Source organism: Mirounga leonina, unplaced genomic scaffold (genome assembly GCF_011800145.1).
Source record: "Mirounga leonina isolate KUSES-001 unplaced genomic scaffold, KU_Mleo_1.0 Mir_94, whole genome shotgun sequence".
NCBI lineage: Eukaryota > Metazoa > Chordata > Mammalia > Carnivora > Phocidae > Mirounga > Mirounga leonina.
Genome location: NW_023270855.1, coordinates 58,393,148 through 58,416,527, shown reverse-complemented (window position 1 = coordinate 58,416,527; position 23,380 = coordinate 58,393,148). Strand labels below are relative to the sequence as shown.

Below are 23,380 nucleotides of genomic sequence, written 5' to 3'. Positions count from 1 at the left end.
CGGTACCGAGGGCCCTCCCTGCCTGCGCACGCAGACGCTGACCCGCCGCCGTCAACAGTTTATTCTATATACAAACACAATTTTGTACACTGCAATTAAATAGAATGGAATGAGCACTCTTCTGCGTTCCTCACCGAGTGATTTAGTTTGGCCACCAGCCCCGTCCCACTCCCACCCCAGCAGGGCTGGCCCACACCCGGCCACTGCCTTCCATGTTGGCGCCTGCACACCTGATCTCCGAGCCCGAGGCATGAACTCTGCCCTCCCGGGACCCCAGCCCTGGTACACACACCTGGGGTCAGAGGCCGTGGAAAAGGCACTGAGCATGATGGAGCACCAGCTGAGCAGGCCGGGACACCTGCATTCACCTTATTAGAGACCTGTCCAGCTCTGCTACCGACGGACAGCTCACTCCACACAGTTCACCAGCCCTTTCCAGGACCTTCCATGGAGGCCCCCCCCTTCGGGCTGCCTCTATTCACTGGCTGAGGGGGCCCACCACTAACGTAGCAGGGACAGGCCTCCGGCAGGCCCCACACAGGGGAAGAGAAGCCCCACTCTGGGCAAACCTGATGGACCCTGACACCACCCAAGGCAGGCTAGGCAGCCCCAAGAACCACCGGGACAGCCTACCCGACACCTGAGGGCTCCAGCCTGGTCATACCCAGTGGGCCTACATGGCCAGGGATGGGGCGGTCAGCTGCCCAAGGCTCAGGAACCGACCTCCAGGGGTGAATCCACTGGGGCTGTGGGTGCGGGGCTGGGCCCACTCACCCCGGCAGCTGGGGGCGCTGTGTCATGCGCCAGGGAGTTGATGGAAGGGGCACTGTCCTGGGGGGCTCGGGGGAGCCCCCCACCAGGGCTCAGCGGACCAGCGGGCCGCCGTTCCAGGAGAGAGGCACTGAGGCCAGACAGAAAGGAGGCGTCTGTGATCATGGCGGCCGTCTCTGCCATCCAGCCCAGGTCACTGCTGGCCGCTGCGGCCACCGAGGCTGCCGCGGCCACCAAAGAGCTGGGTGCCTCAGCCACGGGCCCAGGGCCCCCACTACTGCCCGGCAAGCTGGGGCCCAGGGCGGGGGGCTGGCCCGCAGGGTCGGGAGTGGCGGCCGGGGCGCCCCCATTGTTGTTCAGGTCATCCGGAAGCGCCGTGGGGGCCCCGGGGCCCAGTGGTGGGGTCTGCAACAGCATCTCCTGGATTCGGATCTGCTGCAGAATGGCGGGTAGCTCGTAGTGGTGGAAGAAGTAGATCATGGAATGCTGGGGGGGCGGGGGGGGTGCTGAGTCAGGCCAGCAGCCAGAGCCAGCAACCCGGCCTCCACGGAACCCTGCACAGGCCGGACGCCCCTCCAGGGAGCGAGGCGGAACCCTCACCTGGATGAAGAGCCAGGAGGTGACCAGGGCCAGGCTGCTGTACTGACCGTTGAAGCGGTAGTGATAGGCGTAGAAGGCGAAGTGGTACAGATAGAAGAACCTGCAGGGAGCACAGTGAGGCGCCACCCACGGACCCCACCCTGCCCCCCGCGGACCCGGGTGCTCACCGCAGCCAGTGCCTCTTGCTGGTGTTCGTGTGGCAGCAAATGGCATCGTACTGGTCGGCCAGCCAGACGATGAGGATGATGTAGAAGGCCGTGGTGGTGTCGTTGAAGAACTCAGACATGATGGCCTCCATCCCTATGGGGAGGCCGGGCGGTTGGGCCAGGCGGCGGGGAGGCAGGAGGCAGGAGGGAGGGAGGGAGGGAGAAGTCCTCACCTACGAGGGCCAGGATGACAGTGAGCAGGGGCGCCGCAGGGAAGGCGATGGCCATGTTCATCTCCAGCATCTGCAGCAGGTCCACTGTGGGCAGAGAGTGGCGGGCGGGCAGACCAGGTGAGGTGCCTGGCGTCTGGGTGGGGTGGGCAGGGGGCCTTGCGGGCCTGAGACAGGGCCCACCGCTCCCACCCGCCTGGCCAGCAGGGAGACTCACCAATGAAGACAAAAATCTGGTGGTGGGAGTATCTGAGCAGCATGGAAACGCTGAGGGTCTGCAAACGAGGGCCGGGGGGATGCCTCAGGGAGGGGCCGCCCCGGTGCCCGCCCCGCCCCGCCAGCCCGCCCCCGCGGCACTCACGAAGATGACCATGATGACGAAGGCGGCCAGGTAGGACGTGCGGGCCATCCACATGCTCACAAAACGGTAGTGCTCTCCGGACACCACGTTGCGAAGGAAGCCTGCTCAGAGGGAGGGGGAGGCCGTGAGCGCCTGCCCAGCCACTGCCCCACACACCCCCCCCTCCTGGTGCCGGGGCCCGCCGAACCCTTGTTCTCCTCGTTCTCGGCCAGGCCCTTGACACTGGACATAAGGATGTCGTCGTAGCCCAGGAACTCGGCCAGGAGCAGGCGGCTGAAGCGGTCCCCAAAACACTGGTCTCGCGAGGGGTCTGCGGGCAGGCAGACGATGGAGTGTCTGGCCAGGGCTCCCACCCGAGCAATGCTGTGACCCCGATGCCCCAGGACGCCACGGAGGGAGGAAGCGTCTCGCGGCTGGAGAGTGGACACGGCCCCAGGACCTTGGACCCAAGTGCTTCTGGGCCGCCCCCAGGCGCCCTCCCGGGAGCCCTGAGAGCCCCAACAGCCCACTGCCTCGCTCCTCGCTCTGGGGCCACTTACCCAGGGTGACCACCATGACAGGGATGCTGAGCCGCTGTCGCGTGGCCTGTGACAGCCGTAGGAAGCCATACTCCAGTGAGTACTCCACGACATACTCGTCCTGCGGCCACACTGCGGGGATGAGCCCCGTGAGCCCTGGAGCCCTGGTCTAGGCCTCTTCCCTGAGAGGGCTGGGTGACCCCTCCCAGCAGGCACCACCCACGCCACCCAGGACCCCTGCCTGCCGCCCGCCTCTCACAGAGGAGGCTCCCAGAGAAGGGAGGAGGTTTTATTTTCTAAGAAATCTCTCTGCCCAGGGCGCCTGGCGGCTTAATCGGCTAAGTGTCTGCCTCCGACCCGGGTCATAATCTCGGGGTCCGGGGCCCGAGCCCCACGCTCAGCGGGGAATCTGCTTGTCTTTCTCCCTCTGCTTCTCCTCCTACTTGTGCGCGTGCTCGTTCTCACTCTCTCAAATAAGTAAATAAAGAAATAAAAATCTAGAAAGGAAGAAAAGGAGAGAGAAAGAAAACAAATCTCCACACCCAACACAGGTCTCGAATTCACAACCCCGAGATCAAGAGTCGCCTGCTCCCCTGACTGAGCTGGCCAAGGGCCCACGGGGCGTACCTTTCGTGGGTGTCTCTGGGAAGGGGAGCTCCTGGCTGTCATTCGGGGCCTCAGCACCCCCCGGTGGCTTCAGCACCTTGGGCTCAATGTCCAGCTCGAACTGCGGAGTGCCAAGAGGAAGGGCATCAGCGGCCCGGCCCAGAGGCCCATCTCCTCTGCTGACTGCAAGGACAGGCACCCCAGCCCTGGCTGCTGTGACCCCCAGCCCCCGCTGGGATGCCCCCCACCTCCGGGGCTGGAAGGCCTCTGGCCTGTAACCTCCCAAAGACCCCCACCCCAACACCACACTCCCCTAAGTGACCATCTCTAGGGAAGGGTCTGCACCCTGAAGCTGGGACTGCCTGGCCAGGTCTGCACCAACCACAGGAGCCCAGGCTCTAACTACTTCCGCAGGTCCTTCCCTTCCAGCTGTGGGCCCCCCACATCCACCTGACCCCTGCCAGTGCCGGCGTCCACCTGCACGTCTCCGGTGACAGGGCATTCCCCACCCCACAGGCAGCGGTTCCATCTAGGACAGCTAGCACCAGCTTCGAGCTCTCGGCCCAATGCCACCAGGGGCCTCCTTCTCAGCGGTCTCTGCCCTTGGTGCCCCCAGAAATGGGCCAGTCCCTTTCCACTAGGGCTGGGAAATGGCCCGAGGCCCCGAGTCGTCCAGCACGGTCCCCGCCCCCCAAGGCCACACCAGCAGGAGCAGGCCGGGGGGAGCCAGCGGCCCGTGACCAGATGAAGCACTGGCTCACCAGACACCCCCACGCACAGCACGCCTGGCCCGCTCACCCTGATGGACGCATTCCCGAACATGTCCACGGTCAGCTTCTCCTCCTCTTCCTCCTCCGGCTCTGGGCTGCCCGGCTCCACGGCCAGGCCAGGGAAGCTGCCGCGGCGGCCGCCGTCACAGAACTGCAGGAAGACGGGCGCGCGGCTCGAGTTGTGCTGGATCTCCACACGCAGGATGCCCTCCCGTGGCCACTTGTCCCGCACGTGCTCCAGGCAGTTGATGGGCGAGCGTGAGAAGGCGATATGGATGTAGGCCAGGACGAAGAGCACGAAGAGCGCCTGGGGGCAGGAGACGGTCAGTGGAGAAGCCCGGGTCCACGGCAAGTCCCAGGACGGCCCTGAGGAAGTGGGGATGCCCTCTCGGCCACGTGCAGGACCCTCACCGGGGGACGGGTCAGACTGGGCTCAGGCCTGCCCAGCAGCCTCACGCTCTGCCTTGTCCTCCGAGCACCCCTGACCTCACCAGCTACAAAGAGCCTCCCGTGCCCGGCCTGGCGCCCTCTGCACCCCTCCTGGGCTGGCAAGGCCAGCGTGCTGCGCCTCTTGGAGGCACGTCCCCTCCATCTGTAAAATGGGCTCCTGCCCCCAGGGGACACTGGGTGTGCTCCTGGCATGGATGGGTGGGGTCCGGGGTGCTGCTCAGCCCCCACTGTGCCTGGGCCGGCCCCCCCAACAGAGTGACCTGGCCCTTGTCACACTGCAGGAAGGAGGGCTGGTGGGTGAGACTTTGCCCTACGACACCCCATCAACAGCACCTTTCGCCTGCCTTGAAGTAGGAGCATCAAAAGGGCCGCTCCCTCCCCCGGAAGCCCACGTCTCTGTCTGATGCTTGCGTTTTTTTTTTTTTTTTTTTTTAATTTTATTTATTTATCTGACAGAGAGAGAGACAGCGAGAATGGGAACACAAGCAGGGGGAGTGGGAGAGGGAGAAGCAGGCTTCCCGCCGAGCAGGGAGCCCGATGCGGGGCTCGATCCCAGGACCCCGGGATCATGACCTGAGCCGAAGGCAGCCGCTTAAGGAGTGAGCCACCAGGCGCCCCAAGATGGTTGTGTTACTCATGGGGACTTTGGCCAAGTGTCAGTCCCCCAGACTGGATGCTGCATCTCGGGCAACACGCCCACATATCACCCACGGCCCCAACCCTTGGGAAGAGGGCCCAGCTGGCCCAATGTGACGCCCATCACTGTTCTGGGAAAAGTGGGTGTTCAGGGGCTGCCTCTCCTCAGACGGGCCAGTGCAGCCTTCAACACACCCGCGACCCATGGCCGCACGGCCAGCGGCAGGGGCGCCAGGAGCCCCACACAGGCTGCCGGCACCAGCCGTGGACCGCCTGCCTTGCAGACTGGGCAGCAGAGTGTGCACTCCCACCCTGGGGCCCGGCCACGGGGGCCGGGACCAGAGGGGGACGCAGCAGCTCCACATCTGAGCACGCTGCCGCAATCCTGGGCCCAGCCCGCAATCCCGTGGCCAACACCCCGCCCCTGCAGTTGCTCCAGAGCCTCCTCTCTTGGGTCAACATGAACTGTACTTCCTTTGCCTGCAGCCATAAGCGCCCCCGCGGGACAGCGACGAGGGTGCCGCTCAGGTCGCGGAAGACAGATGCCGGAGCTGCAAGCAGAGCTGGAACCCCTGCCTGGGGCCGAGGCCCCACATGCCCACAGAGCCTCCCACAGACCGGCCCACCCAGTGCCCCTCAGCACCCCAGCCCCTCTCCCCAAGACTGCCAAGCGGAGACGGGAGGAACGGGACCCAAAGCAGCCACAGGATGAGGCCAGACGGCCATGCCCTGTGCTAAGCTCCTGGCCACATTTTCCAGGCCCACACGTCAAGCACACCGCCTGCTCTGGCTGCCTGATGTACCAAGATCTCACACAAAGGGCTGAGCATGCAGCGTGGCCTGGTGCCAGGGGCTGTCCAGGCACTTCTCCCGGGGACACACGTGTCTGCCACCACCCCAGTTTGCAGATGAGAAAACCTAACCAGAGGCCACAGGGCCCAGAGAGGTAGAGCTGGGAATTAAACCCAGAGGACACGCTGGACAGGGGAAGCTGGACCCCAAGGGAGGGAAGCCACCTGTCCTGCCGAGGAAGGGCACGTGAAATGAGGGGGGCCGGTGGCACCAATGTGTGTGACCCCAGAGTGGCCCCAAGTCCCCAGTGTCACCCTACCTCCCTCTCCAGCACTCCTCGAGGGGGTCTCCCCACCAGCATCTTCCGCCTGCCCTAAGGCCTCAGGTCTGTTGCCCTTGACGAAGCGGGGAGCTCCCTATCCTACCTGACAAGGCGTGCCCTAATCTGGGCCTGTTTCCCCATTAGGAACAAGGGGGCAGGGGCGCCTGGGAGGCTCAGTTGGTTAAGCGACTGCCTTCGGCTCAGGTCATGATCCTGGAGTCCCTGGACCGAGTCCCGCATCGGGCTCCCTGCTTGGCAGGGAGTCTACTTCTCCCTCTGACCCTCCCCTCTCTCATGTGCTCTCTCTCTCAAATAAATAAATAAAAATCTTAAAAAAAAAAAAAAAGGAACAAGGGAGCAGACACAGCTTTGGTGCCTCCAAAGACCTATCACACCCATATCTGCCCAGGCAAGACAGTAGCTAGCCCTGCAAGAGGACCCACAGGCCCCCAATCTCTGCCACTCCATGTGACCCCACACACCCAGCCCCACTGGCCTTGCTGACCTGCCAGCCCCAGTGCCTTTGCAGCTGCATTTCTGGCTGCCTCCGCTGAGGCCTGAGACTGCTTGATCTCACACAGACCTTGCCCCACCTAGCCACTGTCTCACCCCATGCCCCGCTCTCTCCCTCCCTCCTGTTCTGCCCTCTCAACGCTGTGTCCCAGAACCAGGCAGGAGGTGGCACAGAGGATGTGTTCAGGGACTCCCATTCACAGCAAGGACCCTGGGGCACTCCACACACCTATCGCACATCACAGCGACCCCGAGGGTCACCTCCATTCATGGGGGGGGGGGGCAAAGGCAATGAATATCAGAGCCCCCCAGTTACCCTGCAGGCATCGCTCAGTGGCTGCAGGGCGAGGCTGCCCAAGGTTCAGAGTCCAACTGGACAGGCTGGGGCACCTGGTGCCCGCTGCCCCAGGACTCAGGAGGTCCTGGTCTGCCCTCGATGCCAGGAAAACCAGCAGAGGCGGAAGCCCAGGCTGCCGGAACATGGGCCCCAGCCCACTCACTGCCTCTTGCCCCCCACAGGCCGGCCCAGCGGGGGATCGGAGGGGCCTGGGCTGCCTCACGGCCGTGAGCTTAGCACAACAGGGACCACAGGAAGACACAGCCACGAGGAAGTCCACAGAGGGACCTCCATCTCTGCAGCGAGGGCACCGGAAGCTGGGCAGGCAGGAAGCAAAGACGAGGAGCTTTCTGGAACTTGCAGCAGCCTCACAAATCAGCCGGGCCCAGGCCTCACTGTGCAGATGAGTGAAACAAGGACACCAGGGGTTGGGCAGATTCATGAGGTACACGAGGTCTCCAGGCTTTAGCCCACGGGTCACTCGGCCCAGCACCCTGGTCCAAAGAGGAGAGCTCAGGAGTCAGAGCCTCCCAGGACACCTGACGACCATGCCAGGGACACCTGTATGCCAGGTTGGCCCAAACACACGATCTGCTCCCAAGTCAGGAAGCGGCGGGTTAGAACTGAGGCGACCAGGACCTGCCCTCAGCATAGGCTGACCCCTTCTCATCATCTGAGGAAGGCAGTGCTTCCTCTACCCAGGAAATCATGCCCACACACGGACTTCTGTCCACACACCCAGGAGCCCAGTAAAGGAAGCCGGATTCAGGAATCCTCCACAGGGGGCCCGGGATGCTCTGGGGGGCTGCGGGGAGGGAGGAGCAGGAAGGCTGGCTCCGCGCAGCATCAGGCGGTCTTGCAGACAAGGGACCAGTGCATTTCCCGTAGACTGTGGCAGGCCAGGACCAACGACCAAGTCTGCACTCCTCCCACCTGACCCCAGCGTGCCTCCAGCTCCTGACCAACCTGCTCTGGCCGGCACCCCAGGTGCCTCGAATGCCAGCATCAGCCCCCTCTCGGCAGACGAGGCACCCGAAGCTCACTTGGCGATCTTACCGTCTCCAGCCCCAGTGTGGGAGCACTCGGATGGGAGACAAAGGGCCAGCGGCCCAACCTGGACCACCACTCTGCTCAGGAACCCAGAACCTCCTCGGCAGAGCTGCTGGAGACCCCTTCTTAGAAGGACCTAGGCCAGGGCCAGTCCTCCCTGAGCTGGGGTCCGGGCTGACACTTCTGGGCCACCCGAGGGAAGGCGGGAAGGGAGTTCGCACAAGGCCCCCTGCTAGGGCAGCAGAGCCGGCTCCAACTTTGACGCCAACCCTGGCGAGGTGTCCTCAGCTGGGTCACATTCCCCTGAGAGGCTACGTGGAGGGGGCGGGTGGAAGGTCCCAAGGAAGGGGCGAGCCCCAGGAAAAGAAAGGAGCAGGAAAAGACCCAAGTGGGGGGCGGCTTCCAGGGCGGGAGAGTGGGCATGGGGGGTGTGCTGGGCAGGGGGGAGCGGAGGGGAGTCTGGAATCCCCCGGATTTGGGGGAGCCCAAGCCTGGGGGCAGGCCTGGGCCAGGCCTGAGGATGCCAGGCAGCACGGCCAGGGGTCGCGGCGCTGGGAGGAGACCCCTGGCAGGTCAGAGCTGGGCTCCCGGGCTCCCGGGCTCCCGCCTCCAGGGGTGAGGGACCCGGGAAAGGCGCAGGCTTCCGGAGTCGGGATCGGGGGCCGCCGGTCGCAAGACTACGGGGCCTGGAGGAGAGGGGTTCGCTGCCCCCGCGGGTCGGGGTCAGAGGTCGCAGACCTGGGAGGGGGGTCCGGCCGCTGGGGTCAAGGGTCAGGGGTCGGGGCCTCGGTCACCTTGAGCAGCACGAAGAACTCGAAGAGACGGCGGAAGGCGGGTGGGAACAGCCGCGAATAGGTGACAGCCATCTTGAAGAAGAGCGCGTGGAAGAGCCGGTCGCGCACGTTGATGAGAGGGTTGGGGTTGAGGTTGGGGGTGCGAGGCCCGCGCGCGGGGACCGGGCCGCCGCCGCCGCCGCCGCCGCCGTTGGGCGCGGGCCCGGGGGCCCCGGGCGCCGCGTGCTCCGACATGCCGCCCACCGTCGCGCCCTAACGGCCCGCGGGTCCCCGAGGGCGCCTCCCGGCCGCCATCGGCCGCTCTCGCCGCGGCCGCGCTGCTCACCGACGCCCGGCCGCCGGCGCCGCCGCCATCTTCCGCCTCCGCGGCCCGCTGACGCCAGCGAGTCGCCGCGGCGGCAAGAGCGGCTCCCCTGCGCTCGCGGGGCACGCTGGGATGGCGGCGGCCGGCCCAAAGCGGCCCCGCCCTCTCCGCAGGCCAGGGGCGGGGCCGCGTCTCGTCCGGGCCTCTTTTGCATATCATCCCCCACAAGCCTTCGCGTCTGCGGAGCCGCACTTGGGCGATTAAATTAGTCAATATCTAGGGCTTTAGGTGATTAGAGACGCTCAGGGCAGGCGTGATGGTAGGAGATAGCCATTTACACGGAGCCCTAGGAAAATCACGGTGCGTGCAGTTACATCGGTGTGGCCTAACTGTAAAGTGATTTTACTTTCGGCCTTTAAATAATTCTGTGTGGGACCTCGGAGTCGTGCTCGCTTCGGCAGCACATATACTAAAATTGGAACGATACAGAGAAGATTAGCATGGCCCCTGCGCAAGGATGACACGCAAATTCGTGAAGCGTTCCATATTTTGCTTCAGAGCGCCGCTCGCCGCGACGGTGGGTGGGCGCGAGCATCTAGAGAGCGCCTGCTGCATGCGCGAGAGGGAAGGACGGACGCGGGGCCGAGCCACGCTCCGCGCTTCACGGTGGCCCGGCGAGGGCTAGTTTTCCTCGCGTGAGCCGGGTCGCTCCGGAGGCTCAGCTGCCGTCGCCCGCTCCCCGACCTCCAGACTCCGGGCCGGGCGCGGCTCCGGTGCGCATCTGCCCCCTGCCCCCCGCGCAAGCTGGGTGCACGAGGGGCGACAGCGGGGACAACGCGGGACCACGAGCAGTGCGGACCTGGCCCCTGAACAGCCCCGGCAACTCGGGCGGGGGTTCTCAGACCCGCAGGCGCAGAGGCGTGCCGCCCACTCCCCGCCCTCCGGCCGGCCGCACACAGCCTGGCACGCTCCTCGAGCTCCCTCCGTCAGTGGTCCTCCAAAGGCCGCTCAACCGCCTAGGAAATACCGGGTGAACACTCATTGAGTGCTACTGTATGCCACGTGCTTCCAGGCCACGCTCCCCGCTGCAGCAGGAAGTGTGGGAGCACGGGACGAGGACGCCCGAGCGGCTGCCCTGGCCAAGGACAGTGGACGCCAGGCCTGCTGCACATGGGGAAGGCGGCTGCCGGTGCCCCAGGGCCTGAGCCCTCACAGAGCTCAAGGACCCGCGGGGAGACTGATGTGTGATCTGGTTCCTGAGGGCGAGCATCCCACGGTGAGGGGGGCAGACGGGGCCTCTGCGAAAGTCCAGGATGTGGGGGAGGTGGTCAGAGAGGGAGGAGACCTTTCAGCTGTGACCAGGAAGCTGAGAGAACCTTCCAGATCCACCGCCAGGTTTTGTGGTCCTGGGAGGCCCACACCCAGGAGATGGCCGCGCAGATGGTGTCCTACTCCACCACGACCAGGAGGGAGGCTGAGATCATTCTCTTCCTGTTTCATAGAGTGCCCGGCACGTAGAGCTGGGCCTGGCACAGAGCTCAATATATGCACACTCTTGAAATCATTGGATTACTCCCAAATCACTTGTTACCTGCAAAGGGAGGAAAAAATGGTCTTTCCCAACAGAGAGGCAGGCAGATGTCCCTCTGACCTGGAGGGTAAACCCAGCCTAAACCCAGCCTCGCTTGGGTGGGGCCGGGGGTGGCATCGCGAGCTGCTCATCTGTCCAGCGAGGTCCAAGGCCTGGAGCATGTGAAATGTAGCCATTTATTTTTATGCGTGTAATTTACACTGAAATGGCCACCTGTGGCTGAGGCGCTGTCTAGAGCTCCCTGCCATGTGGCAGAAACTCAGGGCCACCAAAGCAAGTGGACGACTGCTGGCCTCCTCGGAAAGCCACCGTCACGAAAAAAGAAAAATGGCCAAGGAGAGTTGGAAGTCTCAGCCTGAAGCGATAGAGAAGGACCAAATGCCACACCACACCCACGCTTCGGGGGACCGTCGGGGAAGTGAGAAGCTGGGCTGGGTGTCCCAGGGTGCTGAAGGCACGGCTGCTAGGTGTCTGGGCTGTGCTGGTGGCCAAGGGGCAGGAAGCCGGTCTGGGGCGGGTTGAGAGTTAATTGGGGGTCCAGGGAGGCGCACAAGAAGCTGACTGTCGAACAGGGGGGAGGGCAGAGAAGGAGCCAGGCGGACGGAGCATCAGCAGAGGGCACAGCCAGGGCAAAGGCCCTGAGACGGGACTGGGGCACAGTGAGAAGGCCGGTGTGGTGGAGGGTTCACCCAGCAGTGGGAGGGGTCCTGGAGGACATCTCGGGGGAGGGGGCCTCGGGGAGCAGAGCCGATTTGGAGCAAGGGAGGCTCCTGACCTGATTTCACAGGTCCCCCACTCTGTCCTCTGAGATGCTATTGTTACTGTTACTGTTTTGTTGTTGTCCGCATTGGGCTTGTTCTGCCTGCAGGTGTCCTGAGATGATTGTCTGCCACCGGGACCCCAGGCCCAGCCCCCAACCCAGTACCTGAGGCTGAGGCTCTGGGGGGCCCTGTAACCCCAGGTCCTCCAGCTGTGGCCTCCTGCCCCAAAGGCATCACCGAGGTCCCACCCTAGAGTACCTGGAGGACCGACACCCCCTTCCCCCTGAGCCCTGCATCATTCCACATCCCCTGCAGTCTCCTCAGGGGTCAGTCCTGGGGGAATGAGTGAGTCCCTGGGGGTCATGGGCAGAGGGCAGCTGCAGGGGTCCCAGACCTCCTTGCCAGGTTCCCAACGGAGGCCAGAATTCCTAAAATACTGATGTGTGTTGACTGGACAACCCTTATCTTAGATTACCCTGTGGTACTGCGAGTGCTTGACAAATTAACCCATTTCACGCTGACAGCAAACCCAAGGGCTGCGAGGAGCTTTCCAGATGGGGAGAGGAGGCCTGGAGACGCCAAGTGTCTTTGCTGCATGAAATCACACAGCCCGTGGGGAGCTGGGATTTGAAGTCAGGCTCCAAGTGGGGGCACGGAGGCCAAAGGATTATACAGAATTGTGTAATCCCATAAGTCTGAGGTCCTCAGGCGGAGTTTCGAAAATTATAATGTCCTAAGCTTCCAGACTCCAGGATTCTGAGTTGGGGGATGTCTGAGTCTGAATTTCTTGAGTTCTGGGAGGTTGAGTGTCTAGAACCCAGGTGGGGAAACTATTTTCTGTAAAAGGCCAAAAAGCCCGTATTCTCAGCCTGGCAGCCCAGAGAGAGCTCCGCTCAGGACGGAGTCGCATGAAGGCAGCTGTAAATGAATGAGCACAGCGGGGTGCCCGTAAAACTTTGTCTCGAAGCTGACACTTTAATATTATAGGATTTCCACATGCTGCAGAAAAGGATTCTTTTCAACCACTTAAAAATGTACGCCCCCTAAAAAAAATTATTAGCTCAAGAGCCATCCCAAAAAAACCAAACCAAACCAAACCAAACCTGGAATCTGGATTTGGCCCAGGGTCCAGAACAGCGCGGGCCAATAGAAACATGAGCCTGACCACACACGTGATTTTAAATTTTAAGCCATGTTAAAAGAACTAGAAGAGAACAGTTTTAGTGATGTCTTTCAGCATGCAATCTGTATGAAAAGTTAACAAGGTACCAATTTATTTTTTTATTTTTTTTTAAAGATTTTATTTATTTATTTGAGAGAGAGAGAATGAGAGGGTGAGCACATGAGATGGGGGAGGGTCAGAGGGCGAAGCAGACTCCCTGCCGAGCAGGGAGCCCGATGCGGGACTCGATCCCAGGACTCCAGGATCATGACCTGAGCCGAAGGCAGTCACCTAACCAACTGAGCCAACCAGGCGCCCAACAAGGTACCAATTTATACCTTCTTCTGCATGAGGTCTTCCAGATCTGGGGGGCGCGCTCCCCACGCCCCGCACACCTCAGTCCCCACGCTCGTGTCTCTGGAAATATTCATCCATAGCTAGATTGTGTAAAACTTACACTGAACAGGAAAACACACATCCCCAAGTTGTTCCAAATGTGCTCAGATGTTTTGCAAAATCTGAATTTAATTTTAAGCCAGGATTAATTAAAATCTATGAAGGGAAGCCTGGGCCTCCTCCGGCGCCCCGACCACACTTGGAGGGCTCGACTGGGAGGGGGTGGTAAGGCTGCAGAGCTGCCGGCTGGCCCCCCTTGTCCCTGATGGACAGCATGATAGGAGTTCTGGGGGTCCCGCGCCTCAGAACACCAGCAGGCACTGCCCTGCGAACATGCTTGCCTGAGTGGGCCCGGGCAGGTGTCACATCCAACTTCTCTATCCCAGAGCCTCCCAGTGCGGATGGTGTCCCTAGAGTCACTGGCGGCTCCTTGGCCAAGCACCAGAGGCTGGGCATGGCAAGGAGACCCATGGGCATGTTGCTGGCAGCCACTGACCACCATAGGCTGGAGTGGGGGCCAGGGGACAGGCTTGAGCACCCTTCCTCCTGCCATTCTCCACCACGCTGTGGGTCCCACTGATTCCCATGCCCCAGCAGGATCCACAAGGCATCTACCTGACCCCCCCGCCCCTGCTCCAGGATCCTACCACCCTCACAGCTCCCCACCTAGATACCAACAGACTGCACTGTCCCCACCCTCAGAGCCGCACTGTCTCATTGTTGACTCCCCGCTGTGTGCTGGTTCCCCCTTTTTACAGACAAGGAAACTGAGACCGAAGGGACTCACCCAAGACCACCGGCTAGGACTTGAACCCTGAAGAAAGGATCTTCAGATAGATGGAATGGGAGAATGAGAGGTGGAGAGGTAACAGATATCCAGGGGTTGGGGAGCCAGGGAGGTGTGCTTCCCATGGAAGGGGAGTGGTGAGTCATCTCTGAGCCCTCACCGAGCCCAATGAGCTGCTTGTCAAATGTGTCAAACTCCTACTCATGCTTTAAAACCCCATCTCCCATGCCCCCTCTTACATGCAGCTTTCCTTGTCACCTCTCCTGGAGCCCCCACTTCCCCTCCAGTTTCCTCCATCCCTCGTTCAGACTCTTCTTTCTGTCCCGTACTTGCTCACATAGGGCAGGGGTGGGGGTCTGTGCCCGGCTCTGTCTTTCCAGGAACGGGCAGGGATGGAGCTAAGGTCTCCTGCGAGCCAGCATCTCCTAGCAAGGGAATGGCCCAGAAGCCATGTCAGGGAGCATTTGAGCAATGAGTAGTTGTGTCAGTGGATGGATGAATGAATTACTGAACAAGTAAATCCATTTGTTCTGTCATTGCTTGATTGATTGATCATCTGTACAAGCACACACCACCTGTTGAGCACCAAGTGTGTGCCTGGCCTCGAAAACTCGACAGCCTCAGCTCTACCCCCAGGACATCTCCTGACCTCAAGTCTCTGTTCTACTCCCTCCGCATTCCCTATCATTCCTCAGTGGGAAATTCAAAGCCCCTTCTCATTCCAACCCCCCTTCCCCAACCTAGCTGATCGACCTCCACATGCTTTCAGCCACTGACGGTCTCTTCAGGGTTTTGCAACTTTTGCTCTGCTGGGAAACACTATCCCTTTTGGACTGGCAAACTCCTACTCATCCATCAAGGCCCCAGCTCCAAAGGCCCCTCCCTTGAGGAGCCTGCCCTAGTTCCCTTGTCCACCACCCAGCTGTGGGAGTTCCCAGGAAGGGGGTAGAGCTGGAGGCGCCTCTGTGCGACAGAGAGGGGGCCTCATTCGTGCCCCAGGGGGATTAGAGTCCCGCCCCAAATCCCCGGGCCGAAGGGTGCGGAAAGGCTGACAGGGCCGCCGGGGGTCTCCCAGCAGGGAGAGGACAGGACTGCCTGGTTCGGGCCGTCTCCGCGCCTCTGTGGCCCGGCCGTCCCGCGGGGCCGACGGTGGGCGCCCCGCCGGGGCGGGGGTCGGGGGCGGCGAGGGGGCTCAGGAAGTGCGGGCCGCAGGAATCCGGCGCGTCCCGGCCTTATAAGGACATGAGCGCCGGGGGCCAATCAGCGGCGGGGGCGTGGCGGCCAGGCCCGCGCGTCCCCCGCCGGCGCGCCCGGCGCGTCCCGTCGCGTCCCGTCCCGCCGCCCCGCCAGCCATGAGCTCCACGCAGTTCAACAAGGGGCCCTCGTACGGGCTGTCGGCCGAGGTCAAGAACCGGGTGAGTGAGGGGCGCGCCCCCCGCGCCCGCCGGCCGAGGCCGTCGCACGCCGCGCCGCGCGCAGGGCCGGGACCCCCGCCGGGCTCCCCCGGCGCGTGGCGGGCGGTGGGCGCTGACACCCGGGAGGAGAATGGCGCTCCTCCGCCGAACGTCCGCTGTGCCGGGGGCGTCGTCCCCGAGGCTCCCCAGCTGCGGGGGAGCGGTGAGCTCTGCGGCCCCGCACCGCCCGCCAACGTCGAGGCGCGGTCGGGTCGAACCCCTTCCGCCAGCCCTCCCCCATCGGAACCCCCTCAGCCCCACAGCCCCGGCCCCTCCGGCGCTGCGAGGTCTTGAGAATGCCCAGAGGGTCTGCGGGGACCCCAGCCGCCCCTCCTCGCTCCCTGGCCACACAAGCTTCGGGAGGGGAAAGGGAGTGGGGCCCTCCCCGCGCTGTTGTGAAAGGGTGTGGCCCCCCCACAGGAATTTCCCCACCTCTAACACCTGGCGGGGGCGGGGGGCGGGGACGTCACCAAGGGGGAATTTGGGACGGAGGGGGCTGCCCCGCTGCTCCCTGGTAGCTTCTCTTTGTCCCCATCTGACAAAGTTAAAGCAATAGCAAAGGGGTCTACAGGATGCCCGGAGCCCCCTGAATGTAATCCTAAAAGGTGTGAGTTTTGTAACTTAGAAACACGGGATGGGGCCTGGGGGAGACACTTTTGAGAAAGCACTTGTTGATCTGGCTCAGAGAGGGGCAGATGCTTGTGGAGGGTCACACAGCAGGGTCCGTCCTAGGGAGGGGGGAGCAGGGGGCGCTCCCAGCCCCAGGGAGATGTCCTAGGCCAGTCACTCAAGGCCATTCCAGCCAGAGGGGAGTCTGTCATCCCTGCCCACCCTCCCTCGGGGCACCTGGGAACGTAGCCCCACGGCCAGCAGCCCCTGGGAGCCTGCCTGGGCATGTGGAAGGCAGAGCCCTGCCCACCCCACACGGGCACCTGCCCCTCGGGCACCCCAGGGATCGCGGACCCCGGGGAGACTGCATGGCCTCTGTGAGCTCCCAGGAGCCTCCCTCCAGCCCCTTAGACGGAAGGAGGCTGAGGCTTGGGGAACTAAGGCTCCAGAACCTTCCTTAAACATGCTCTTCTCCACTCCAGCAATAATGGCATGGGGTGAACGTTCACACGCTGCCACCCATGTAGGTGCTCGTGTCCTGCCCCGCTCAACGCCAAGGAAGTTTAAGAGCCCCGTGGGTTTGTACGTGGGGCCCAGAGATGTCACACCAGCTGCCCAGAATCACACAGCTTTCGAGCGGCAGAGTCAGGACTCGAACCGAGACCCGCTGCCTCCAGCGCCTGATGGCCACCGGCCCTGGTGGGCAGCCGCCTGCATCTCCCCTGGCGCAGCAGGAAGTGGGTGGCACCCTGGCCGGTGTGCAGGCAGCTTCCGCAGACGGAGTGGGTTGGGGCATGTGGAGACCTGCTCTGTCTGGGATGAGGTCAGAAGGCTCCCTGTTACCAGCCCTCAGTTCGCAGGCCTGGAGAATGGGCAGGGCAGTGGCTAGCTTGTCACGGTCACTTGGGCCGCACCAGGATTGGAAACCAGCTTCTTGTGCCTTGAAACCCACGCCCTGTCCACTTTACCAGCTACTTAAGAGGACGTTAAGACCTCTGGAGACCTCTGCCTGGCCCCGTGTGCCTCAGTTTGCCCCAGGCTGGTTGGCATGAAGGCAGGCTGATGTCCACCGTGTCCCTGAGCAGTCACTGGATTTCCGGCCGGCTGGGGGGGTCTAGACCTCTGGGAACAGCTGGTCCCGATTTAGCAGGGACGCAGCAGCTGCATTCCTGGCAGTTTGCGGCGAGGAGGAATGTGCTGAAGGCCGGCCGGGCAGCAGGGGTGGGGGGTGCAGGCGACTGCTGCAGACGGGGCTGGCCAGGCGCCTCTGCCCAGGACCCCGGCCCCCAGGAGCCATCAGGGACCCGGCCCAGCTGGGCAGGTATGCCAGGTGTCCAGACGAGCCGGCCTGCCTCAAGCTCAGCTTGTCATTCTTCAGGGCAGGGCTGCAGGGCTGTGGGAATGGAGATGGAGTGGGGGCGGGGGGCAGGGGGGCAGGGGGGCGGGGGAGGATCAAGTTTGCAGGCCAGCCTCCCTGCCTTTGTCTCTACTGCACTCAGATCAGCCTGGCCCTGATCCCACAGCGGGGGGGGGGGGGGGGGGGGGGGTGTTTATATGCAGGAACCAAGAGGTGGGGCCTGCTTCAGAAGGCCCTTGTGCAAACAATTCCAAACATAGATAGGGAAACTGAGGCACGGGGAGAGAACTGTGTCCATGGCCATAAGGGAGCTGGGAGCAGAGCTGAGAGTAGGAATTGGGTCTACAGAGGGTGGCTCTGGGGTCCCGGTCCCCTGGTGGGGGCAGAAGGACAGGAAGGGAAAGTGTCCAGGGCAAGGATCTCTGTGGGTCTAGAGCAAAAAGCCCACTGAACTGGACAGTCTGCAGCTGAACGGGGACTGGACTCAGCTTCTTACCTCCCCTCCCCAGGAGCCGCCCTGGGGCTGACCATGTCTGCCCACGCCACACACTGGTCTGGGAGTCCCTGACTTACTGGGGCTTCCCTGGGCCCCTGGCTTTCTTGGCCTTTGGTGCCCTGAGATGCTGCCATTGGGAACAGGGTGCGTGTATGTATTTGTGGGTAATGGTGTGCACTGATGGGGGACCATGAGCATTTTTATCCCACCATCCTGGGACTGTGGAGACAGCACTGAGCTGGGTGGCGAAATTCGAGGGGTGGATCATAAGCAAGGAGGTATATTGTATAAAGAGAAAAGCTAGAAGGAAAATAAGGCAGGGTGGGGGAGACAGGGGTATGAGGAGGGCTTCATAGCTGGGGTAATCAGGAAAGCCCTCTCCAAGGACTTGACCTTCAAGCTGGACTGGTGAGTGGATTGACGGGAGGGACCCAGCCATGTGAACATCTGAGTCAGAAGTGACAGCTTGTGCAAAGGCCCTGTGGCAGTAACTGGTATGGTCAGTTCAAGGAACAGAGAGGGGTTTGGTGGTTCCTTGGTATGTTAAACATAGAGTTACCACGTGACCCAGCGATTCCACTCCTAGATATGTACCCACAAGAATTGAAAACTTGTACATGGGGCGCCTGGGTGGCTCAGTTGGTTAAGCGACTGCCTTCAGCTCAGGTCATGATCCTGGAGTCCTGGGACCGAGTCCCGCATCGGGCTCCCTGCTCAGCAGGGAGTCTGCTTCTCCCTCTGACCCTCCTCCCTCTCATGCTCTCTCTCTATCATTCTCTCTCTCTCTCAATAAATAAATAAAAATCTTAAAAAAAAAAAAAAGAAAGAAAACTTGTACATGGATGTTCATATGAGTATTATTCTCAATAGCCAAAAGGTAGAAACAACCCAAATGTCCATCCATGGATGAACAGGTAAACGTGTCCATCCACACACAGGAACGTCCCTCTGCCTCGAACAGGGGTGAGGTGTCGACACGCACGGCCCCGGGGACGGACCCCGAGCCCACAACGCTCAGGGAGGGAACCAGACACAGAAGGCCACACGGGGTGTGAGTCCACGTGGGTGACACGTCCAGAACAGTCTCACCCACAGATGGGAAGGGGGTTAGAGGTGACAGGGGCTGGGGAGAGGGACGGGGAGTGACGGCTGATGGGGACAGGGTTTCTTTTGGGGTGATGGAATGTTCTGGAACTAGACCAAGGTGATGGTTGCACAACATCGTGAGTGTATTAAAAACCACTGAACTGTTCACTTTAAAATGGTTACAATGGTAAACGTCAAGTGCATCTCACAACCATTTAAAAACAGCAGAGAAGAGGCAACTTCTCTGGTGCAGGGAGCGCCCAGGGCTGGGGCCGCCGCAAGTCTCCCGGAGCCCGAGTGAGTCTGGCCGGGGGTGTCTGCGCCTGTGAGGCTGGTGCTGCTGATGGCGAAGGGGAGGGCCGGCCGTGGGGCCTCTGCTTGCCTTGGAGCTGCCTTGGGCGGCGGCCCTGGGCTCACCCCTCCCCGTGCCTCTGCCCCTCCAGCTCCTGTCCAAGTACGACCCCCAGAAGGAGGCGGAGCTCCGCAGCTGGATCGAGGGACTCACAGGCCTCGCCATCGGGCCCGACTTCCAGAAGGGTCTGAAAGACGGAGTTATCCTGTGCACGTGAGTGCGTGTGCTGGCCGCTGCTGGGTGCCCTGCCCGCCCCGCGCCCCGCGGTCACGCTCCACCTACGGCAGGAAGCCTGCCCCCTCTCCCCACGACGGGTCTCGGGTCTTCCTCGTCTTTCGTTTCCTTGTGTTGCTAAGGATGAGCATCCTTACTGTCCGTCCTCCCTGCAGCGGGAGAGTCCCTGCCGTTCCCCGCCGACTGGGAGTTCCCGGATTCACCGCCCCCGGCCGTGGCCCTGACACCCACCCCCGTCGCTCCTGGGCTTCTGCTTCCTTGCCAGTGAAGCGTGCATCCCAGGAGGGGACTGAGGCCTGAGAGAGGCAGCGAGGCTGCTTGGGGAGGCATGGGTGTGGCCAAGAGTGGAAGTGGTGTCTGGGGTCTCTGAGGTTCCCCTACAGTAATGCAGGTTCCCCGCGTGTCCCCCCAGACTCATGAATAAGCTGCAGCCAGGCTCTGTCCCCAAGATCAACCGCTCCATGCAGAACTGGCACCAGGTGAGGGGCTGGGGCGGCACGAGGAGGGGGCGCCGGGACCGCCTCTGCCCGGCAGGTGGGCGGGCCAGGGTCGCCTCACGGTCCTTCCCCTGCCTCCCTCCCCCAGCTGGAAAACCTGTCCACCTTCATCAAGGCCATGGTCAGCTACGGCATGAACCCTGTGGACCTGTTTGAGGCCAACGACCTGTTTGAGAGCGGGAACATGACGCAGGTGCAGGTGTCTCTTCTCGCCCTGGCCGGGAAGGTGAGGCCCAGAGAGAGGCAGCGACCCGCCTGGGGCCCACGCTGAGGTCCACGTGGACTAACGGATGCCCTGGATTCCCTCCTGCCCCAAGGTGCCAGGCACGTGGGGTTCAGTGGCGACAGGCAGCCTCCCCGGCACCAGAGCCCCGTGCCAGAGTGGGGCCGTTTGTCAGAATCTGCGAGCCTCGGCAGACACACCACCATCCCCCAGAGACCTGAGTAGGCACTAGGGTTCGATCTTCAGTCCCTTTCTTATAGATGATAAATAAGTTCTAAATTGTGAGAAGCAGCCTGAAGAAGGGGGAATCAGGCCATGTGTGGGGTCTAGTGACCAGGCAGGGTTGGAACAGCATTTCAGGAGGAGGGAACTGCGTGAGGAATGGCATTTCAGGAGCACCCTGGGGCCGCCACGTGGGGAGTGGAGGCAGGAAGACCAGCGAGGGGCAGGGGCAGGGGCAGGAGTCGGGCGAGCAGGTGGGTCGCTGGAGGGTTGGGGTGATGGAAGGAGGCCGAGGGTGGCTGGTGAGGACGCCTCCCGGAATTCCTGTCCTGAGCTGTGCCCTGGAGCGAGACGGCTGGGTGGCAGGTGGGTCGGGGGCGGTTGGAGCCCAATCCCCAGGGTGGCACGGGTCTGGGCTTGGCTCAGGGTCCTGGCTGCCCCTCCTTGATACTCCCAGCACCCCTCCCCTCCAGGCCAAGACAAAGGGGCTGCAGAGTGGCGTGGACATTGGCGTCAAATACTCAGAAAAGCAGGAACGCAACTTCGATGACGCCACCATGAAGGCGGGCCAATGTGTCATTGGGCTCCAGGTGGGCGCCCACGGCCTCTAGCCCTGTGTCCGCCACGGTGGGGTGGGGTCTGCCGGTGGGACCCAGGCCCTGTCCAGCCCCGTGCCCCCTCAAGTTCGGGGCCGGATCTAGAGGCCTGGGAGTGGAGGACAGCTGACCTCTCCTGCCCACCTCCCTGCAGATGGGCACCAACAAATGTGCCAGTCAGTCGGGCATGACGGCATACGGCACAAGAAGGCATCTGTACGACCCCAAGAACCATATCCTGCCCCCCATGGACCACTCCACCATCAGCCTCCAGATGGGCACCAACAAGTGTGCTAGCCAGGTGGGGCCCCCGCCCCGGCCCCCCAGTCCCCGCCCATCTCTCCACCCCGCCAAACCCCGTGGTCTCCTCCTTGTCCCCATGGCTGCCTCCCACAGAGAATCCCACCCTGGATTTCTCTCCGCTTCTTGGCCTGTGCCTTCCCTGCTCTGCTCAGCTTGCTGTGTGTCCCCAGGGAAGTTGCTGCTGGGCTCTGGGCCTCAGTCTCCCTCAGAGGATTGCCCAGGGGCCCGGTCAACCCTGGTATCTTTAGATCCTGTGATTCTCACTTTTCCTGCACATTGCAAGTGTCCGTAGGGTGGTCTTGGGACTCTCGGGTTCTTGGGGGGCTTCGGCCCCAACCTGGGGAGCTTCCTGGCTGGCAGGGAGAGCTGGACCCAGATGCCCCTGGTTCCCAGGGAGGGGGTCACTGGTCATGGGGATCAACTCAGCATAAAGGCAGAACAGAGGGGGCGTCCAAGCGGGGCGGGGAAGGACCCCATCGGAGCTGCTGCTGAGGGCAGAGACAGCTGGGGATGGTGGGGGAATTTGGGGCGGGGGCTCCCGGGGCCTCCTTCCCCCATCTTCTTCCAGCCCTGAAGTGCTCTCCTCCCTGTCCAGGTGGGCATGACAGCTCCGGGGACCCGGCGGCACATCTACGACACCAAGCTGGGGACCGACAAGTGTGACAACTCTTCCATGTCCCTGCAGATGGGCTACACGCAGGGCGCCAACCAGAGTGGCCAGGTCTTTGGCTTGGGCCGGCAGATCTATGACCCCAAGTACTGCCCCCAAGGCCCTGTGGCCGATGGGGCTTCAGCGGCTGCAGGCGACTGCCCGGGCCCCGGGGAGGCCCCAGAGTACACACCCTACCACCGGGAGGAGGCCGACTACTGAGGCACCATGCAGGGTGTCTCCCCACATCGCTCTGTGTGGTTTTGGGGTTCTTCTGTTTTCGTCTTGTTTTTGTCCTTGTCTGAGCGCTACCAGCTGAGGGCTTGTGGGGAAGGGGTGAAGCACATGCCGATCTGCACGGTGTTGGGGGCTCATGCAGGCCGCAGGTTTCCCAGCAGGCTTTGGGCTGAGCTGTGGGGGGCTGGGGGAAGAAACCGGGGCAGGGAGGGGACCAGCCCTGAATGGTTTCCGGTTGCCTCTCCTTCTCTTCCCTTTTCTCTGCTGATCAGTTTGTGGTTTCTGTACCCACAGAAGTTTCAGGCAGTTTTAATGAAAGAAGAATTTTTTTTTTTTTTGCAAGGCCGTGGTGGGGGGATGGTGGAAGGGGATGCTGGGAAGGAAGGAGGTCCCCTGGGAGAGGGCCAGGCCACAGTCCGAAATATTTGAGGTCTTGTGAGGAACTGGATTTCTCTGGCCCTCTTGGACTCACCTGTGGCTCGCCCTGGGGGCTAGTAGAGAAACTGAGGCAGGACAACAGAGTTCTGAGTGGTTGAGGCAAAGCCACCCCCCCACCTTCCTGTACTTGTCCCCATTCCTCCGCCAAGTACTGCACAGGGATCCCCACCCGGAGGTCCTCCCCGGGGACTGGCCACCATCCAGGAGCCCTGGGACCCAGAGATAATGTGAAATGTTGACTGTGGACCAAAGGCAATAAAAACCTCTTTTTAGGAAGAAACTGCTGGTGGAGTGGGGAGTCTGCTGGGGGGAGGGGTTTGGCTTGGGTCCTAGTGGGGGGCCCTGGGGCCCTGGGGTGGGGCGGCAGGCCAGCCTCCAGCAGGTCCTCACAGCTGCCTTGGAGGAGCTGAGGCCCAGGGCCGGCAGGTGAGTGCAGGGTAAATGCAATGTGAGGTGAAGAAGGAACTTGAAGGTCAGGACCTGAGGTGGGGGGGGGGGGGAGAGGCTGGACCTCCCTGCTGGTTGGACGGGATCTCCCAGCCCCAGTCGCCAGGCCTCCGCTTGTGCCATTCACTCGGGCTGGAGTTCCCTGCCTGGCAAACTCCTACTCATCCCCAACCTCCCCCCCCGCCGCCATACATCTCACCCTCCCAATGCCTTTAGGGCTGTAGGTCCATACACTTGTATCCTCTTCACCAGGAGCTCGGGAAATCTATTCAATCTTCTGGAA

At 62.4% G+C, this 23,380-nt stretch overlaps 2 protein-coding genes and 1 non-coding gene across 4 annotated transcripts; 2 read left to right on the top strand and 1 right to left on the bottom strand.

Annotated features, from left to right (window-relative positions):
- Positions 1 to 45: 45 nt before the first annotated feature.
- On the bottom strand, positions 46 to 9,252 carry TMEM259 (transmembrane protein 259). Of its 2 annotated transcripts, XM_034996911.1 has the most exons (11): positions 8,897 to 9,130; positions 4,031 to 4,309; positions 3,254 to 3,353; positions 2,648 to 2,758; positions 2,296 to 2,418; positions 2,109 to 2,209; positions 1,965 to 2,022; positions 1,751 to 1,834; positions 1,539 to 1,671; positions 1,372 to 1,471; positions 46 to 1,257 (listed from the first exon to the last, which is right to left on the bottom strand). In XM_034996911.1, exons 1-11 carry the CDS (start codon positions 9,128 to 9,130, stop codon positions 712 to 714), a joined length of 1,869 nt encoding a protein of 622 aa, XP_034852802.1. In that variant the 3' UTR covers positions 46 to 711. The 2 variants fall into 2 exon arrangements, with proteins under 2 accessions (XP_034852802.1, XP_034852803.1); XM_034996912.1 differs by lacking the exon at positions 1,965 to 2,022 and having other exon boundaries at positions 1,751 to 1,820; positions 8,897 to 9,252.
- Positions 9,253 to 9,645: 393 nt separating this feature from the next.
- Positions 9,646 to 9,752, top strand: LOC118006104. Its single transcript, XR_004677941.1, has one exon. It is a non-coding gene; the product is annotated as a U6 spliceosomal RNA (small nuclear RNA).
- Positions 9,753 to 15,181: 5,429 nt separating this feature from the next.
- Positions 15,182 to 22,930, top strand: CNN2 (calponin 2). The gene is made up of 7 exons (XM_034996948.1): positions 15,182 to 15,312; positions 19,343 to 19,464; positions 19,898 to 19,964; positions 20,071 to 20,208; positions 20,901 to 21,017; positions 21,178 to 21,324; positions 21,922 to 22,930. The coding sequence occupies exons 1-7, from the start codon at positions 15,250 to 15,252 to the stop codon at positions 22,195 to 22,197; spliced, it is 930 nt and encodes a 309-aa protein (XP_034852839.1). The 5' UTR covers positions 15,182 to 15,249; the 3' UTR covers positions 22,198 to 22,930.
- Positions 22,931 to 23,380: the final 450 nt, after the last annotated feature.

Bases quoted from the DNA above. Each gene is read 5' to 3' on its own strand.
- TMEM259 (XM_034996911.1), bottom strand. From the start codon at position 9,130: ATGTCGGAGCACGCGGCGCCCGGGGCCCCCGGGCCCGCGCCCAACGGC. The intron at 3,354-4,030 runs GTGAGCGGGCCA...GGCACTCCGCAG, and splicing joins TCGGGAATGCGTCCATCAGG to TTCGAGCTGGACATTGAGCC. The intron at 1,472-1,538 runs GTGAGCACCCGG...TGCTCCCTGCAG, and splicing joins AGCAAGAGGCACTGGCTGCG to GTTCTTCTATCTGTACCACT.
- CNN2 (XM_034996948.1), top strand. From the start codon at position 15,250: ATGAGCTCCACGCAGTTCAACAAGGGGCCCTCGTACGGGCTGTCGGCC. The intron at 15,313-19,342 runs GTGAGTGAGGGG...CTGCCCCTCCAG, and splicing joins CGGCCGAGGTCAAGAACCGG to CTCCTGTCCAAGTACGACCC. The intron at 20,209-20,900 runs GTGAGGCCCAGA...CCTCCCCTCCAG, and splicing joins TTCTCGCCCTGGCCGGGAAG to GCCAAGACAAAGGGGCTGCA.